The sequence below is a fragment of the Euwallacea similis genome, chromosome 31 (assembly GCF_039881205.1).
Source record: "Euwallacea similis isolate ESF13 chromosome 31, ESF131.1, whole genome shotgun sequence".
In the NCBI taxonomy this organism is placed as follows: domain Eukaryota; kingdom Metazoa; phylum Arthropoda; class Insecta; order Coleoptera; family Curculionidae; genus Euwallacea; species Euwallacea similis.
This window is the reverse complement of record NC_089639.1, coordinates 1,347,028-1,366,128: the sequence shown is the minus strand read 5'-3', so window position 1 is coordinate 1,366,128 and position 19,101 is coordinate 1,347,028. Positions and strand designations below refer to the sequence as shown.

At 32.5% G+C, this 19,101-nt stretch overlaps 1 protein-coding gene across 1 annotated transcript in view; it reads left to right on the top strand.

Annotated features, from left to right (window-relative positions):
• N (neurogenic locus Notch protein) overlaps positions 1-19,101 on the top strand; it is a 121,599-nt gene that overhangs the window by 34,543 nt on the left and 67,955 nt on the right. Inside the window, exons 3-4 of the mRNA XM_066403795.1 lie at positions 13,183-13,463; positions 15,646-15,841. Of these exons, the coding sequence (XP_066259892.1) occupies positions 13,183-13,463; positions 15,646-15,841 (477 nt within the window). The remainder of the gene's footprint in view (positions 1-13,182; positions 13,464-15,645; positions 15,842-19,101) is intronic.

The window sequence follows — 19,101 nt, the reverse complement described above, 5'->3', positions numbered from 1 at the left end:
ACCGTTTTTCAACTTCACTTTGAGATATATTCAATGTAAATAACAGTATAGTGTAACGAAAAAGTATTAATGTTATAAAATTGCGAGATTAAAGTATTACAGTAATTAGAGTCTCTGTGGCAAATAACGACATATTATTAATATTTTACATTGGAATCACTATAATCCTATAAGGTGTTCCGAAATTAAGTTGTTTAATTTTAACAGCATATTCTGCAACCAAAAATAAGATAAAAAGTTTATATAAATGTACATATTGTGTATTCATATAATGTGTGTAGATCCGTAACCACTTCTTTTCCGAGATCTATAGTGTAACAGTATTGAGACATAGCTCAAATAATGCTGTACATTCCTGCAATCAGCTCCCGCAACCAAAGGTCCTAAAATGTTGGGTGTATTACAAATTTGAACTAAATATCTTGTAAATTCTGGCATCTAAAAAAAATTGAAAATACTTTAAATCTTTGATGCCCTGTACTACGAAAACAAAGCATTTGTGGCCTATGTCTACATAAACTTTTTACCTTATGTTTCCTAGTGAATATGCTGTTTGAATATTGTACCCTAATTTCGGAATGTTATGCATAGAAAATATCATAAAATTTGGATAAATTGTTTACGATGTTTCGTTATACTTTCTGTGAATTTGAATAGAAAATTTATTGTGGTGGCTTGATGTGACTTATCGGTAGCTCTCCCTCTAATATAACACACAGGAAACCGTACTACTTTTAAAAATTACAGAAAGTGTTATAAGATATATGTGATATGAGTGCGGTAACACACTTCCCAAGTGACTAGCTTGAAATAACTGAAATAAAATAGGCTTGATGTTGCAGATTGCAACGATCGATCAATCAATGAATCAAGACTCGTAAGTCGACATCTCAAATAGAATCATTTTCTTCAAATGGTAACATATCATAAGATCGCAAAATGACGACAATATTTTCATTATCTTTAGTACTCACTGGGAAGTATAAATTTCGAAAGATTTTGGTCAATTAATAATAAAACGAAATCGTTCCTCATAACGAATATATTCTATAGACAGAAAAAATGTACGTTTTTTTTCAAGATGAAAAAGATATCGACCATTTAAAGATTATTAAACGTTTATTTATTAATGTATATCTGTAGGGTGGCTATGTTGAATTAAATCACAATTCAATATCAGTTTACATTCATATTTTTGAAAATGAAGTGATTCACAGTTTTTTTTAATTTCATTTCGTCAAATTGTCCTTGAAGAAGAATAGCGATATAAAAATAATAAACGTGTGTTAAAAATGCAAAATAAAAAAAAAATCAGTAATTTTAACTGCGTTAAAGTTTTTTACTCGGTTTGCAAGGAGGCAATACTAGTTTCGGTCTCGCGGGTTTGTGATCGTGAACGAGACCAAGACCGAGATTATGTAAGTATCGAAATCCGTCTTGATATACAAGACAAAAACCTATATCGAGATCGAGAAGTGTAAATAGAAGACCGAGGGTACAGGTTTCTCTGTGTTTGTCTTGGTATGGTGAAGCCTTAGAAATAACCTGAAAATCGCGGATTTCTAGCAACGCGTCATGTACCCATGAGAGCTGTTTATACATTTTTTACACATTTTTCTCATGGTCATCCGGTAGGAGTCAGTATTCCAGTTACAAAAAGACTACTTCACCCTTATAACTATTTAAAAATTCCTGGAATCTTGAAAGAATTCTTTAGAATTATGTATCTATAATCCTCTATAACGAACCTACTATATCTGTGTAGGTACTATAATCTTGTTATTACTGACTTCTATACTTTGTTCATGGCTCTAAAAATGTAATGTAATTTTATATCAGTTTGTGAATATGTGATATGATCCATTATTGAATACAGTGCAACAAATCCTATCGAGCGTGATAGATTGTGTATTCTGCCACGCTCCATTAGCAATAAACCCGAAATATCCCAAGATCCCGCAAATATGTCACTCTCCGGAATAGTCTCAATAAAGTTTTGCATACACAGAAAACAGTTAATTGTTAAATTAAATATTAATATATCTTAATGAGTATTCTTAGGTTGCTTCACATATTTTCGAATCGAGAATTTCTGCATTGTAGTTTTATCTATGTTTCTATTAAGTAAATATGATGTTGAAATAAAGCTTCAACTTGCATCAAATAATTCATTTATAGATTTGGAAATTCCAAAATCTCCAACCAATTTTAAAAATAAAATAAGTGAACCAGCAAACGTCCAGTTTAATTGTATTCTGAATTTGTTCAATACCAAACTCTTGCATTGTGACGTCAAAAACGATCGTAAAATACGCGAATTCTTTTAGATAGACTGACAACGATTGAACAGAAAAAGATTACGAGAATTGTGTTAGATTTTGTATTAAAATCGAATGAATTTATACAATTAGAACTCTCTAAAACGAGTTGTCTCTTATTATTGCTCCAACCTTAGGGTTTAACATTGGACAATAATTTGATAGAAATTGAAGTAGAAACGCCAAGACGTGTTGCAACTGTAAAGGCGGCAAAATTTCATGAAATTGATTACAGCCTCCATGACTAGGAAATCATTTTCTTCTCCCGATCACGGGACGATGGGAGCAACTTCTTCATTCTTCGATTTTCAGAAGCTCGAAAGGTATTCGTTCGTTCAGTTCTGCGGTTCGTCGTCTCACAAATGGTAGTTTTTTGGCCGATATTTGTCCAAAATTACGTGGCCGATAAAAAATTGTTTGTTGATTGGACTGCAGCGACTGAAGAATGACAGGCAGTTTAATTTTATGACGCTCAAGTACGAAAAACTGCCTGACGTACGGGTACTTTTAGCTCTTTGCTCTCGATTTACGGCCCACTATTAAAATATAATATGCGGCAGATAAACCAAATGCATTATTCTTTATGGGTTTTGCGCGAAATTGAGACGTTATCTGACAGTTAAGTTATCCCCGACGAATTATATTTTATTATGCATTATCAGCATCCGGCGAGCATTTGCATTTCACGCGTTTAAGGCTATTTCAACATGTAAGTCAGGCCTCCACATGAGTAACTGGCTTTTCAGTGATGCAGGTAGGAGGAATTTGGTGGCATTTGAATAGGAAAGAGACTCGTATCTGCGGGTTTATTCTGTCAATACAAAGCCCTTTTGCAAACTCGATTCCCTTTTCAATTAACCATTGATATAAAGAGGAAAGACGAGCTATTAAAATTTGAATCCACCCTTCTTCCCACTATTCTTGAATGACGAAATAGAAGACAAACTTTGTTGAACCACACACTCTATATCGGTTCATCCAAGGTGATCGCGTTCCTCAAGTGGATATCTATGACATTAAATATGAAAATTGTTTTTGTTAGTTAACACTTTGAATGTCTTTTGTGCAGGTAAATTGTAAATCATTGTATTATTAGGTAATTAATTGTTTATGCTGTTTCGTAAAATTGGATCTCTTCCCCATATTATCTAATTATTAGATATTAATTTTGTATAATACCTAATCGTTGTACTTGCACGTGTGGGTATTTCCCTTGAAGAGGCTAAGGAAAGTTTTAACATGGTAGTGTGCCCGATCGATAAAAGCATATCGTGATCAAAAAGTGTCAAGATCCCAATTTAGATCTTTGTGATGCAACATCTCGGTCAACGGTGTCTTTAACAGTTTCTAATGACTAATTAATTGATTATCAGAGAAATCATTAGATTTTTAATCACTGAAGGTGCTAACGAGTTCTTTTTATCCTTAGCCGTAGGTAAACAAACATTCTTTACGCTTATCTATACCCATACTGGTTGCAACTAGGTAATAATTTATCAAATAGCAAGACTTCACTTATGAATTTCGATAGCTTGAAAAACGCATAATTTGTCAGAAGAGGAAACATTGCTTAACAATGTGCCGAAACGGCTCTATCTATAATTATAGGAGTGCCGATAGAGCTTTATGACATTGAGGTCATATGGGTCATCAAATTTATCTGCAGCTTAGCGCCTTTATGGTTTGTCGTTTGTACAACGTGTAGGTAGGCATAAATGCATAATAATATATGACCCTTCAAAACCAATTTATTCCTCATCCATAAATAGTTCAGTGTCAAAGTCTTACGGCATTATTCAACCGCAACAAAAGGATCTTAATTATATTAAATCGCATCCTGCGTGCCATACTGTGAAGTGCCTAAATGGCCGAGGACAACCTTTATTCCTAGACTGGGAACATAAAAAGGGCTTGGAAAAACAACCCTTTGTCTCGCTCACGTTCAATCTCGATGAAGGGGTGTTGGGGTGTTATGCATCTGTGAACATTTGACGGCTTTTTGTTTGAGCCGTTTATGAAAGATCTGTGGTTAAATACATGTGATATGTGATAGATAAGCACAAAGTCGGGTTTATAAATTTAGTGTCAATACTCTTTCTGTGCTGTTCTTCAAATTCCAAATAGTCTCAACTTAGAATTATTCAAGTTTCCTAAGTAAGTTTGGACACAATCTAAGCTTTATAGGGTGCGGTTTATACTAATAAATAATGAACACACTCAAAACCGTAAACTCTTTTTAAAATTTCAACAATTTAAAAAAATTCTGTGACTCAAATTATCTGAAATATGGTAATTGACATGTACCTAAACTAGGACCTAACATTATTAAATAAATATACAACTTTTCATTAAATAAGTTTAAACTCGAATTAAATCTGAAATAATGTGCTATTCCATCACAAACAAACCTATATAAAAATAAAATTATGGAATTTATTTCAAATTAATTTAAATCCTCCCAGTCCATTTCGTCATGTAAATTGAAGTTTAATAAACCTTAAATAAGCGCTATTACATGTTAAATAGTTTCTTCGGCGTAAGTAATTGCTTCCCAGTTACATCCTGTGGGATCAATCTGTCAAATCACTTTATGTATTTTGTACATCGATTTTGTATCGGTGTTTAAGGGTTCACCACACAATCGTTATTGATGAGTAGAAAGTACTTAATTAACTTAATATAACTTGGATGGAAAAATAGTGAGACATGGCCAGCTCTTAAAACATAACTGTGTACATTAAATACATTATTTCAAAGTAAGCCTAATTTTGTCATCACTTAACAAGATAGAACCAAGTTATTAGGGATGGGAAAACCATTGTTATGATATTGAATTTGCTATTAACTAACTTTATTAATGAAATTTTTCTTCCAACACAATCGCACAAACCGATCTGAATTAAAATGCAAATTTGATTCTGAATATCCATAATAATTACACAATGCAGAATTAAATTCAAGCATAAAAAAGACGAAATGAAAATTATCCCACACATGTAATTAAACGGGTAAAAGTTGACTGTAAAAATTTTAATTAGAAGCTTAATTAATTGTATACTTCTGACAATTCTAACAAAAATTACACAACATTTGTGTTCTCATCAAATAATTATTGAATATCAACAAACATTATCCATGTTTACTCACCATAAGCTCAATTTCAACAAGGTGCTACTTAATTAATATTAAATGTAACTCTGTTGTGGTATACACTTTATTTAAAGACTTCAACTGGTACCTATCATCTATTATAGGCATTCAAAGTAATAGGTATAATACTATTTAAAAGCCAAATATATATGTATTTAGATACCATCGCTCTAAAATAATCTATTTGCAGACCTATTCGTGATGAGAATTTGCATTCATCCATTATCTCGTTTGTTTCTTTAATGGGTATGTGGGTGGCGATAGCATAGGTTATTGATTAATGATCAATATCTCCAAATGGTTTGACGAAATGTCAGCATTTCTTCTTATTGTTTCTGTGTGTTTTATGCCTCCATATATTCTTACTTACTTATACTCTTATGCTTTAACGGAATTCGTTGAGATAATTATAACCGCCAAGCGATTGCTCAAGTATGTTGATCATTCTATTTCATAAAACTTTTTTGCTTACCTTCGTATGTATCCATCAACTGAATTTGCCATTAGATCTTGCATACATTTTCATTAGGCATTCCGATATGTTTTTTTTTAAGTTCGATTCAGAGCAAGTGAAGATTTCTTAATTTTTTGTTACGGTTGTGATATGTAGAGGGAATTCCAGAATGATTAGACTAGCAGTTATCTCAAAACATCCTAGAGATGAGAGGAACGGTAGAAATTAAAAAAAGTACAGTTGTTATAAGATGTAGAAAGGGTATAAGCTGAATATAATTTTAAACATAAAGGGTGGCTCTAGCATTACCTTAAGATGGTCTCCACTGTATATTGTTGCGTTTTTGAAATTTGTCATATATTTTTAACTTTATTCCATGTAAAGTACTCCATTCCTAAGTTCAGTTACTTTCGAAATATCGACATTCATCAATTTGTCATTTCAATCGTCCAATATCATCTGAAAGAGTACCCCCCATTAAGATACTCAAAATGCCCTTTGATCTAAATTGAAAACCTAACTAAATAGGCATATATGTAAGTACATAAGTTATAGCCCTTTAATGCCAATTAGTTGTGCAAAATACCCTTACCTTCACCCCCTAGACCAAAAAACCCTTAAACCACCATCTTCTCAATTATAATTTGTAACTTGAAAACTGTTTTTTCAAAAAATCTGAAAAAATCAAATTTTAAAATTTGATTAATTTTTTTTCCAATTGCTATTATTTAAATATTAGATTATAAAAAATGCATCAAATGCCACGAAGAAATTTGGTATTGAAAAAAATGGGTTTTTTGCATTTTTCAATATGGTGTAGCCTAAAAAGTGATACATTTTATATACAATTAGATCTTCCATAAAAATTTCCATAATTAGAAAAAAACTGGACATGAAATCCATTCTGAAAAAAAGTTGTTCCATTTTGAAATTTTAAAAACCGTTTTAGGTTAGAATTATTAGGGAAAAAAAACGAAAAAAATGTGGCGAATGTTCGAAGGTTTTCTATATATTTGTGATTTTTTCAGATTTTTTGGAAAACCAGTTTTCAAATAAAAAATTATAATTGAGAAAATGACGATTTAAGGTTTTTTTTGGTCTAGGAGGTGGGGGTAAGGGTATTTTGCACAATTAATTGGCATTAGAGGGTTATAACTTATGTACTTATATGCCCATTCAGTTAGGTTTTCAATTTAGATCAAAGGGTATTTTGACTATCTTAATGGGGTAGTTGGATTTATCGTTCAAACTTACGGCTATTGAAAGTGCGAAAAGGGACGTATTTTAAACCCTGATATTTCGAAGCCCCTCGATTTCAAAGACATTTGAAAATCGGAATATGATACTTTAAACGAAATAATTATTAACATTGATAAGAAATCCAAAAATGCAACAATATAGAACTGGATCTAATTAAAACAAAAAAGTTAAATCTTGAGGTGCTTTTTGAGCCATGTTTAAAATTACTTTCAGCCTATACTTCTATGTCCATCGTATAACTTTCGTAGTTAGACTATTCTTCTATCTATGCTAGGTTTTGAGTCAGCTGGATGATTTTTACCAGATATCAATATCCGGATCGGTAGAAAATCCTTTAATCTACTTAGCGTAGTTGCTGAGAGACTGGTGAAGTTCCGTGACTAGCGGATACCTTTTCAACGTAACTTTTTATGTTAATGAGGCACTTTTTTAATTTAGGCATTCAAAAATGTATACTTTCTGCAGCAACATGACCACGGAAAATTATCTGCATCAGTCTAGCCATGTTACAGGAACTCTGACCAAAGATACCCAAGTGACCGTTAGGAAACACCGTAGTCAATGCGACCGCAGTAATATATTTAGATTTTTGTTTTTAATTTATTTTCTTCCCAAAAACCATATAAGATCATGTCAAATGTAGCATAACTATGGCGTAGTTAAACAATCGCTTCTACTCGACATAACATATTAAGGTAACTTACCCTAAATGGGCAACGTCTGTTTTTAAGCTTCGCAAGTTCCGTTCTTTCATGCTTTTCAAATACAGTTTTCGATTCTTAAAATTTGCTATAATGTAAGATAAAAGTTGTAAGATGTGCGAACCGTACACCCTGAAGAGCGCTGGTCATTCAATACTCTGTCATACTTGAAGTTTCATTGTATCATTGAAGCTTCATTGGCCATGAACGAGTTCACAACAAATAAAAAACGCGCGGTCATCTGTGACCATAAAATATCTCGTTTCAGCTTGTTCGCTTTTTTATGAATATAAGATCTTCAGGGGTATTAAGTTTCGAGAAAACTTATTATAGCTGGCTAAAGAGGCAAATTTTGTTTCAGCACTTGTCGATATTCAAGTTAACAAAACATGTTAAAAAAAACCATCTAAGAATTCGTTAGAATCCAATCGTTTCAGAACAATATGAGACTTTCTCCATAGTTCAAAGCTCGAGAGCTGAGTATAAATCAATTTCTAATAATAATTACATTTCTGTCATGACCACATATATTTTGTTTAATGCCTACAAACTAGTCTTAGCAACGGGATATCGGGCGTAGTTCCGCTAAATTGTAATTAAATCAATTCTTCATCAGATCTGATTATCAATTAACGAATATCGCAATTTACCTTCGTTCCTAAAAGCCTTACAACAACCCATCCGAGTTTAAAAAATGCGAGGTAATTTCAGACATTGCCCAAGCTCATAATAGGCCGAAAGAGAAATAACCACTTTTGAAGATGAGACAGGATGGATGTAATCTGAGCCATTCGCTTAACGTTTCAATGCCAAAACTGCAGAAGATTTATTGAATCCGAACGACTTTAAGATTGATATTAATGGTGGCTGAAATAATAGAATGCCATATTAAAATAGGAGTCAAACAGAGAACAACGCCCACGGCACCATGATGCTACAATTTTTTATTTCTCGTCTCTGTACGATATGAAAGATTGAAAGATGAACAACGATGTCGCATTTTTCTATAGGATTTAATCGTTTATGGACTTATGAACATTGCTTACCTCTGGGGGCCTGATGGCATGACAAATGAAGCTCAGACTCGGCGAAGACTATACTCAACGATTTATTTCCAATTTGCGATTGGTTGTAGTTGCTTCATGATCTGTCTTTAGGACCTTCTCTAGCAATAACGTCGTCCTGCGCAAAACAAAGTTTTCTACACTTTGCTGTTTCTCCAGAATGTAGTAGGGAAGATTTTTGTAGAATTTGCCTCCCTTTAAATTCGCTTTAGGCATGGGCCCAAGTTGCATCCTCTAAAAGCAGGCCCTGCTGTCTGCAACACAAAACTTAATTAATGGTTTTAGTGGAAATTATGTCCTAATTAACATAAAAACAATGCTTTAATTAAACAAATTTAATTTAATTGAAACACTTCAGAAATATCTGTAGAAATTACTGTTAATCGTTACATAAATTAACAAATATCATCTACATATATAATGCACATATTAAAAAATTTCTTCTGAGAACGTATGTTTGAACTCTGCAGTGATATATTCAGGTTAGACCATGTCAGGGCATTACATATATAATAGGTCAACTTATTGAAAATCTGGGATCACCATAAAATGTAGAAGTTTATCCCCTGTACAAATCATGGATAGTGGAACGGACCGAAATTGCCAAATGAGTGAGATAAGCAATTCAGAAAATGTCAAACATTAGCTTTTTAAAACAGTTAAGTGTTTGTCATATTTTTAATCTCACCCGTTGGCCAAATTTGATGATTGTCATTATACATTATTTATGCAGAGCAAAGTTTCTGCATTCCATTGCGTTACAAGTTTTTCGAATTAGCCTTTAGAGTCTCTATGAAATGCTAGACATTTCGTGCTTCAATTAATCTCTGACCTAAAGAACATAAGATTCTATGCCTTTCTGACCTCATGACAACCCAACACAAGTAACACACTATATACACCTTCACTTCCCCCTAGGCAGGAGTGGATGCTACGAAGTTCAGAACTACAACGATCAGACTACACTTGCAACACTTTCCATCTTGTCTGAGTCATCGTTCGAAACAATTAATAATTATTTAAGAATTAATGATTTCCTAGTCTTGTGGTACCTAGCCCCTTCAAAATTTTGAATAGGAACATGGGATGTGGAACCAAAGGTTTTGGCACCTTCTACGTAACTAGCAAATAAAAAATATATCAAAGATCATCACTGATAGATTAGGAATTACTTTAACTGTTGTACGGGGTTTTTAACGTGATTATATTTTCAAATTATGGCCCATAATCTTCATGCAGTTATACAGCTTGCGACGACGTTATTGAAGACGCGTTGAACAACTCTATGACAACTTGCAACACATTTTTAACAACATAAATTATATCACTGGTAACTCTTCCTTGTGCCATCCTGTATACATGTTATTTACATTATTCTGAACAGACAAAACATAAGCCACTGTATATCTGGCCGAATAGTCTAGGGAATTGATGCGACTTTTATCAAGGTGATAGTAACTCAGTCCTGAATCAACACTGTATTTGTTATCAAGTGCAAAAAATGTGCTGTATTAATTAGCACTTACTATCTTAGTAGTCGGCTAGACAGCGATAATAGTTCCTAGCTCCTTGTGCTTGTAGAATTTACCATATATTGAACAACTACCACTTTCATCCATTTTCTTCTTGTGTGTTATCGACTGGAGTTGAATCAAACTGATGAAAGTTAATAGACTGGAACCCCATTTAAGGGGTGCTCTAGTCGACGCACAAAAGGTGTGTGTGGCTTGTCTCCAGATGTCTTTAACTATGATGGTTAGGAATTTTCCTGGCTTCTTGATTATTCTTAATATTCTATTAACTACTATTCCAACTTCAGCAACTTGGGCACCCTACTTTTTACTGTCTAAATCAATTTTTTGGAACAATAAATGTATGAGTGTTCTATATATTTAAATGTTTCGGCCCAGTGAAAATTTTGTCTGGGTTTGAAATATTTTTTAATGGAAAGAATTGAAATTTGGCATCAGATAGGTTCTTGGGGCTGTAGTCACGGAGATATGGTTTATAAAAAATTATTAGGTAAAGTACTGAACATATTATACGTGGTGGGTAATTTCCATCTCGTTGCGTGGGTAACTTTTTTAGGCAGTGATGGGCAGAATTTTATTTATAGCCTCTTTCAAACTTTAGAAACGTTATTAGATTTTTGCAGTATTCACAACTGCGAACGAACTGAAAACTGCCGAAATTATTTCAACGTAAAATATTTCGCAAACAATATACGGAGAAAAAAATTAATTGTAAGCTTTTTTCTAAAGAAAGAAACTAAACAATTCTCTATAGGCACTTTTGCGTAGAACACGATGGAATTCTTTTTAAAAAAGTATCATTCATAGCCATTCTTAAATTAAAAAAAAAACTAACTTTAAACGATACTTTTTTTAATTGATGTTCGCTCTGTAAATCGATTAATGATTGAAAATGTTAATAAATACTAACATGCAATATAGATTATTAATTCCTCATTTACATTATCACATTTTTTTCACTATAACATACACGTATACATATAGTTCTTCATATCAAAAGTAAATACAAATGCAAGAATTTCTTGTTGTCAAATATATCTTAATGAGAAAGTAAGTGTAAGTCAGAAGTATTGACCCGTTTTTAAGTTTCGGGACAAGGTGACAAATCGCCAGTACAATAGAAGTTTCTAGACAGCGTCACATTCTTTCTAGTCTTTTTCAATAGCTTCGCTGACAATAACTTCGAAATAAACCTTTTTCCATACGAAAATAACGCCCATCCAACATCTGCTGTGATTATGTCCATTACATACCATAATGAATGGGGAAATGGAGATTATAATTTGCGTGAAGCACAAACCTTCATGCAACATTACCGCTGAGACTGTAGAATTCACAATCTACAGAGCATTAAAGAACTCTGTTAACTATGCATAGGAATTAGCTGAAGGGATTTTGTGAAAAGACTTATACCTACTTATTTCAAAGAGGTAAACAATCGTTTCATGACTAAAATACAAGTAAAATATGAACATTGTGTTTGGAAATTTATATGTTAAACTTAACATTCGTTTCATAAATATAGGGTGTTAACATTTAAACTTTTTCAGTTTTACAGCTACCGGAAATTTTAAGATATTTAGTAGAAATGTGGAATGTATATAACTTTTAAGGGCCAATATTATTCTGCAAGGGTAATCTATAAGACGATATTTTTCCTATTACAATGTTCCTTTATAATACCCCCCTGCCAACCAAATATTTTTGCAATATTCCATCGACTATTGATTTGAGAACATTTTAACTCATTTTTTTGTATATGTAAGACTTTCCGAGGTTTTCCAGCATAGAAACCATCCTTTTTTTTCTTAATTCGCACTACTTTTTACTGTTACTCGTACTCGAAATATAAGTGTATACAAAATAATTAGATTAATGAATGAAAATGAAAGATTAGATTAATAATGAAATTTTTAAAAAAATCTTGTGTATTACCCGCTATTTTCTTTATTTTTATTATTACTACCTGTAAATAAATCGTTCGTCATCTCATGCGGGTTAAGGGATTAATTTCGGGTTTTACTAAGTTTTACACTGCTTTGAAGCCCAGTTAATTCAATTTTTGCTAAAAGATTGATTTTATTAAAATATTAGTTTTAGTAATTTTTAGGTTGGTTATACACCAGAAACATGCGTAAAAAAATTCTAGTGATATTAATATATAAAAAAATCATTTGTATAGACAAGGTCAATATCTTCAGACGTTTTTGAGGTGTTTTCATTGGAGATCCGTAGCTGACGAAATGATCTTCAATTCTAAACTTAATTACATAGACATTAAAAGGGCGGAAGTTTATCTGTTTTTATATTGCGAAACTATAAAAATGTCTCAAAAAATACTTTAACTCGAATGGGATAACAAGGAATTTAAATAAGATATCTCAATGGTCGGGAGTATGGTTCTTCAAATAATATCATCTTGTAAATTCATTTAGTATGTCTGTTGATGCTGACTTAAGAAAGTTCAAATTTCAGCTAAATATCTTAAAAAGTTTCGGAGCTGAAGAGACATGAAAAAAAAACGAAAAAGAATTGAAACCTTAACACTACGCAACAACCGTATCTGGGAAATGAAACGTTTATAAACCTACGTTCATATGAGGTTTTCTTCATCAAAAATAACCCAAGAAGTCGTATTCTGAAGTCTCTATAGGGCTAAAAGTATGATTAGTAACGTTAATCTTTTAATTTCTTTATTTTCAGCTGTACCTCAAAACATGTAGGAGAATATTGCCAGCACTTAAACCCTTGCCATACAGGCAAAGGTCCAGGCCCTCGATGCCAAAATGGAGGCTCCTGTCAAGTTCGTAACGTTTTAGGCGCAGTTCCTGGCTTCGAGTGTTTGTGCCCTTTGGGGTTTAGTGCCTCTCTGTGTGAAATCCGCGTGGCTAACAGCTGCGATCGAAAACCGTGCTTCAATGGAGGCACTTGTTCCTTGAGGTCCTTGGAAAGTTACCAATGTTCTTGTGCTCCTGGATACACTGGTAAGTTTCATCGATATTGTTTTTTAATGGCAAAATGAAGAAGATCGAGCAACTTGCCGCTAGAAATTAATCTTGGCGTTTTTTAGTTTTCAAATGACGATATCCTATTTCTTGCGATTATTGCAGTACTACATTGCTTGGCTTGCACCTACCGCTAGGCGATTAGCATGTATCAGCCATAAGTTACAAAATATTAAACAAACTGGCAGTTAAGGAGCCATTTAAGGCATTGGTAATGCTGGCTATAATAATTAAAGATCTGGAAGCACTAAAAGTCAGTTTATAGGCAAATTACCAATAAGGAAGTATCATAAATTACGCCCGATACATGAAAATCTCAGTTTGTAACACGGTAGTTGTCCTGAATAAAAACTCTTAACTTTCCAGTTTTTACAGGACGTTTTATGGGAGCATTAATAGATATTTTAGTAGTTTAGAAGTAATGCGAGAAAATCATTTACGATTTGATTTTCAAGCCTTTTAAGTCGTTTTTGCCTTAACGAGTAGGCGCGTGAGTGTGATGGAGTTTTCCTCCCCCTCCCCTTAAAGAAGTAGGTGCTTAAGTATCATCGCTCCCAAAGAGAAAAACTGTGTGTTTCATGACATTCTCGTTTTAGTACATGTACGGATTTTATGCCAAGCAAGTTGCCTATAAAGGCGTGGTACTTATACAGGGCGTTTACTTTCACACGAACCGATACTTAATGTTACAAAACTTCAATATCGTGTTTCACGTTATAAAATACAAACACAATGAAATAGTATGATGCATTATTTACTTTTAGATGTTAAGAAAGAACATGGAAAAAGGACATGTCTTTTATTCGAATTAATCTAATAAAAGTCCTCTTAGCTCTCGCCATTTTTATACAAAAAAAGCTTTAATGGGATCGGGGTACTTTTCTAACAAATCCTTTTAATACAAACATTTAGTGTTTTCTATATAGAGAATAGTAAATCATGAAATTCGTCTCTTCAAACATCTTTTTAGCAGTATTATTTATAAATTAGTCTTCTTACACTTCAAGGATAATTATTTTTTATCTTTTTCATGCGTGCCACTAACCAGCCTCAACTAAACTTAAAAACTTGAATATGTCGACCATTTTACACGGCCTCATGTTCAGGGATATTAAGATTTCCTTTTAATAATCCGTATCTGGCTACCTGCTTTAAGTCCAAAAGTTAAATAACCGCGTCATCGGCACTCTCAATGGTTGTTAATTAAAATTTGCATGACACGTCAACCGCTTGCATCTTATCTCCTGTTAAATGGCAGCCATTAAAAACACCTTTTTGTATCTTCGAAAAATCCGGCACGGATAAAAAATGCAAGAGCGCTTTTTAATATCGATTTACGGCAATTTTAGTGCTGTCAAATCGATTTTTGACCATTTTTATATTCATCCCATTAATTTCAATGATTATCAAGAATTACATTGTAAAGTTTAAATTGGCGGTTACATTTAGGCAGATAGTCATTTCAGTTTAATAAAATATGTTTGTGCGCGACCAGTTCATATTGAACTAATTTTTAGCTTGTTGACTGAAATGAAATAGGGATCTTACAGCACCAGAGGGGATAACAAAGGATCTGCAGAATATAAAGTCTTTATTGTCGCTAATCAATTAAGTTACACATGCTATCACAGCAATTCACACATCGCGATCTCGCGAGTTGTACATTGTCTTTCTCCTGAGTGTTCTAACATATGCGTCTTCAATCCCATGAATTAGCATTCGTACTTATTTCAAATTTTGACATAAAAATGGCTATTTAGAATTACTCTATTACGATGATAGATGAATAAAGTGATAATAAACATCTTCAAGATGATAGTCTCCATGGAACCAGAGATTCATCGGCTTTCTGCAACTTTGTGCTATGCCACTGATCATTTCATCAATTTAGAGTCATTATTTCATTTCAACCGAAGAATTTCTCTACCATTTCAGATAATATCTTTAAAAATTTGGGATGAAATATCGTGTCTTTACTATTGGCTAATGCCTAGGCAAATAAAAAAAATGGAAATGTCATAGTTTCTAAACTAAATAGAGAATTTGAAATTTCAGAAAGAAAAAATTAGTGGTGTACCACAAGAGTTGCTATAAATAATTGAAACATAATATATTTTAGTTCAACTTAGTAATTTTGGTAACTAAATTTTGTGACTTTTAGGGGAACACTGCGAAAAACAGGATCACTGTGCATCACAACCTTGCCGGAATGGTGCAGAATGCGTCAGTGTAGGTGAATCATATCAATGCAACTGTGCACCAGGATTTACTGGGGTCAGTTGTAAAGAAGACAAGGATGAATGCAAGCAGAAACCTTGTAAACATGGAAAGTGCCATAACACACACGGGAGCTATACGTAAGTTTTTCAGAATTCAATATATTTCTATATTACGAAACTATGCACGTTGGACTCTAATGAGGTTTTAAAAATCAAAATCCGTGTGTATAAATTTTATTCTTATTTGGAGCAAGTTAAGTAAATTATGCTCTGATTTCTCATGTAGCAGCTGAAACGTCGTGGAGCAATTAATAAATAATATAAACCCATATTCAATGGGCTCTCTTACACAGGAAACAATGAGCTTGTTAACGGTCGTTGGTGTAATTATTATTATAATAAAAAAACTGTTCCCATGCTTTGGATCATAAAGCAACTTTTTACCTTGTGGTTGTGTTTGGATCACACATATACACGCAATTTTAGCTGCTAGGTATAATTGTTTCGAAATTGAGAAACGGATCTTCTAAAACGTTTATTTTATTTATAATAATGACCAAGATACCTTAATGGGCAATAAGGATGAAAATTGTGATGTGGTTAGAACATAACAAAAAATTTATAGTTTGATATAAAATTATGAAAATGAGTAGATACCTATTTCTGAAAATGTTTAGAAAGATTAAGGAATTGGAACGGAAACTGAGAAAAACGTGTAAAAAAAGAAGTGTAGAGACAAAAAATACAAGCAAAAAAAATGTACGTAGGAAATTTGTAAGCATGTAAGTGTAAGAAAAGTAAGGATCACGAAAAAAATGTAGAAGAAAATCGTAAAGAAAATAATCATAATGAAAAAAATATGAAAAAAGGTGAAGGGAAATATATCATAAAATCTACGACTCATATTAGTTAATGTTATTTTATTATCAATTTCTTTAATATATAGTTACGTAAGTAAAATTATTACTAAAGTTACTATATACAAGGTGTCTTAATAGTGTATAGTGGGCCTATATTTATTTAAGCGTTAAAGTTAGAAAATAAAAATTTTAATATGAGATATTTGTAAATTTTAAAGTTAGAGGAAAACGTATAGAGGGCTTAAAAAAATTGGCATTCCTAAATTATGTCTTTTTATGGTATATTGTTATTCTATTCTGTTATTTGTTCTAGTTTTCTACATGATTTTAAAATTCCTCAGAGCTTCCTTGTCTTTCACTAATTATATCTGTTAACAGCAGAGAGTAGGTATACCCTGCATGTTTTGAACATACGCTTATTAATTTGCCTTTATTTCTACCGATCTAGTGCCGTGATTTTGTCTGTGCACAACTACAAATTTTTCTGAACAATTTTGAATGTTATATTACTTACGGTTTGTCTGAAACTGACTTACCTTTTTTACATACTTTTACCCAGAAGGGCATTTTATCTTCAATAGATTTTAGAGTTTTTTTCTATTGGAACTAAATATTTTTTATTTAATTTAAAAATATCAAAATAAGAAGTGATTATTTTCATAAATCGCTTTTATTTTGGATTCTAGTTACGAGAAAAATACTATACATATGCATAAGATTATTTTTGATTCCACCCAAATTCCTAAAATTAAATTTTTTCAAAAAAATTGAATACATCAATGTTGGGTCTCATTGCCTCATCAAAAATCTAAATATCTATAGGCAATTTGACACAAACTAGCAAGTTTCAAACTGCATTAAAATAAAATTCTAGAACATTTCTAGTATCTTCTAACCAAAAAACAAGCCTTAATCGAAGAAGACCAATTACAGAAGCAAATTCGAATAAAATTTTATTAAAGGTTTTATTGATTTGAGCATTAATCTTTTGTGAACCGTTAAACGTCTCTTGTCGCACAGATGAAATCAATACAATGCTAATCCGAGAATTAAGCTTTTGTTGAAACAAACCGTACTTAGATTGTAAGCGAGTTGCAGAAGTCATATTAAAACGGTACACAAACGCAGAAAAAATGTATGACCGCTCTTACCGTTTATTTTTAGTGTCAGCGCTCTTCGCCTTCTTTATTCATGAAACATACCCAATGTTTATTTCCAATATTAGACACAGAAGGCTATGAGAAAATATTGACTAACATTGTACGGCATCCCAAGCTTATTTGAAATTCTAATCTCGCTTTATTCATTGTTCAAACTGGAGACCTGGAACCCAACTGTTTTTTTCTTTTTTACCGAAGTCGGAACATTTTTCGATTGACCACAAAAAGTCTGAAACGTCGGACAGAGACAATTGAAGGTGAGTTTTTCTTATGCCTTATATAAGACGCAAGAAACAATTAACACGTATTATTATTTCAACGTTAGCACTATAATTGCTCAAGAAAGTTGAAACAGTCGGCACCCACAATAAGACAAAAACCACGAATGGACATATTAAGCACGAGTGACATTAAGAAACTAGTTCTAATGACTTTTTGTTGTATAAACGCTAATAGAAATTGCATAGAAAAGTATTGATTGATACGAGCATAATGCTTAATTTGCTGCTTTTCTCACCTTAGATCCGGGTAGTGAAACAAATGTAGAACGTCCTTGCCTCAGGCTAGTGCAACTGTATAAGAAATCTCCACTTCATTGTTTTTGATTTATTAAATACAAATATATATGTAAATTACTATTAATCAAAGAATTAATATGCATCCGCGAGAACCAGAGGCGTGCAAAAACATCAGTTAAATCTCGATGGATAAGAAAAATTTAAATTGACCGTTACTGACATCTCCGATTTTCTAAACGTTCAGGATACTTCATAAAGGGATGTGGAAACTTCATTTTTAAGTTAGTCGAAAATAGAAAAAAGCACACTAATATAACATACGTACTAGAAAATCGTAAACTGTCAGCAACAATAAATGGTGTATATCCACGCGTACTTTTCACACTCATGTGAGTGTATAAAATGCTCACGCTAATCAAAGAATAATATTGTATTTTTTCCAGTTAAATGATCTATTGAAGACCGTTAAATGTTCTTGCAGTAGTTCACCGTATATTTAAACATGATCATATTTTTAGTAATATTGAATATCACTCTGAATAAATTTTGACACCTGTCAAATTCATTATAAAAATATTTAACAAGTACATTTTTTGCTGGAATAATGGAACAATCTGCAATAAATTTGAACAAAATTAAATGAAATTAAGAAGAAATCGTTCATAGATTTTGCAGTTGTAGAAACGGCTTTGTCTGAAACACTTGAAAAAATCACTTATTGCATTCATCAGACGTTGTGTTATTTGTGTAAAAAGTGACATTTTTGGCACTAGTTATGCAATATACTGTTGCGATTGTAAGGCTCGAATGATTCCTGTTAACTCGCTCTTAAAATAAGTACTACATATTAACGCAACAAA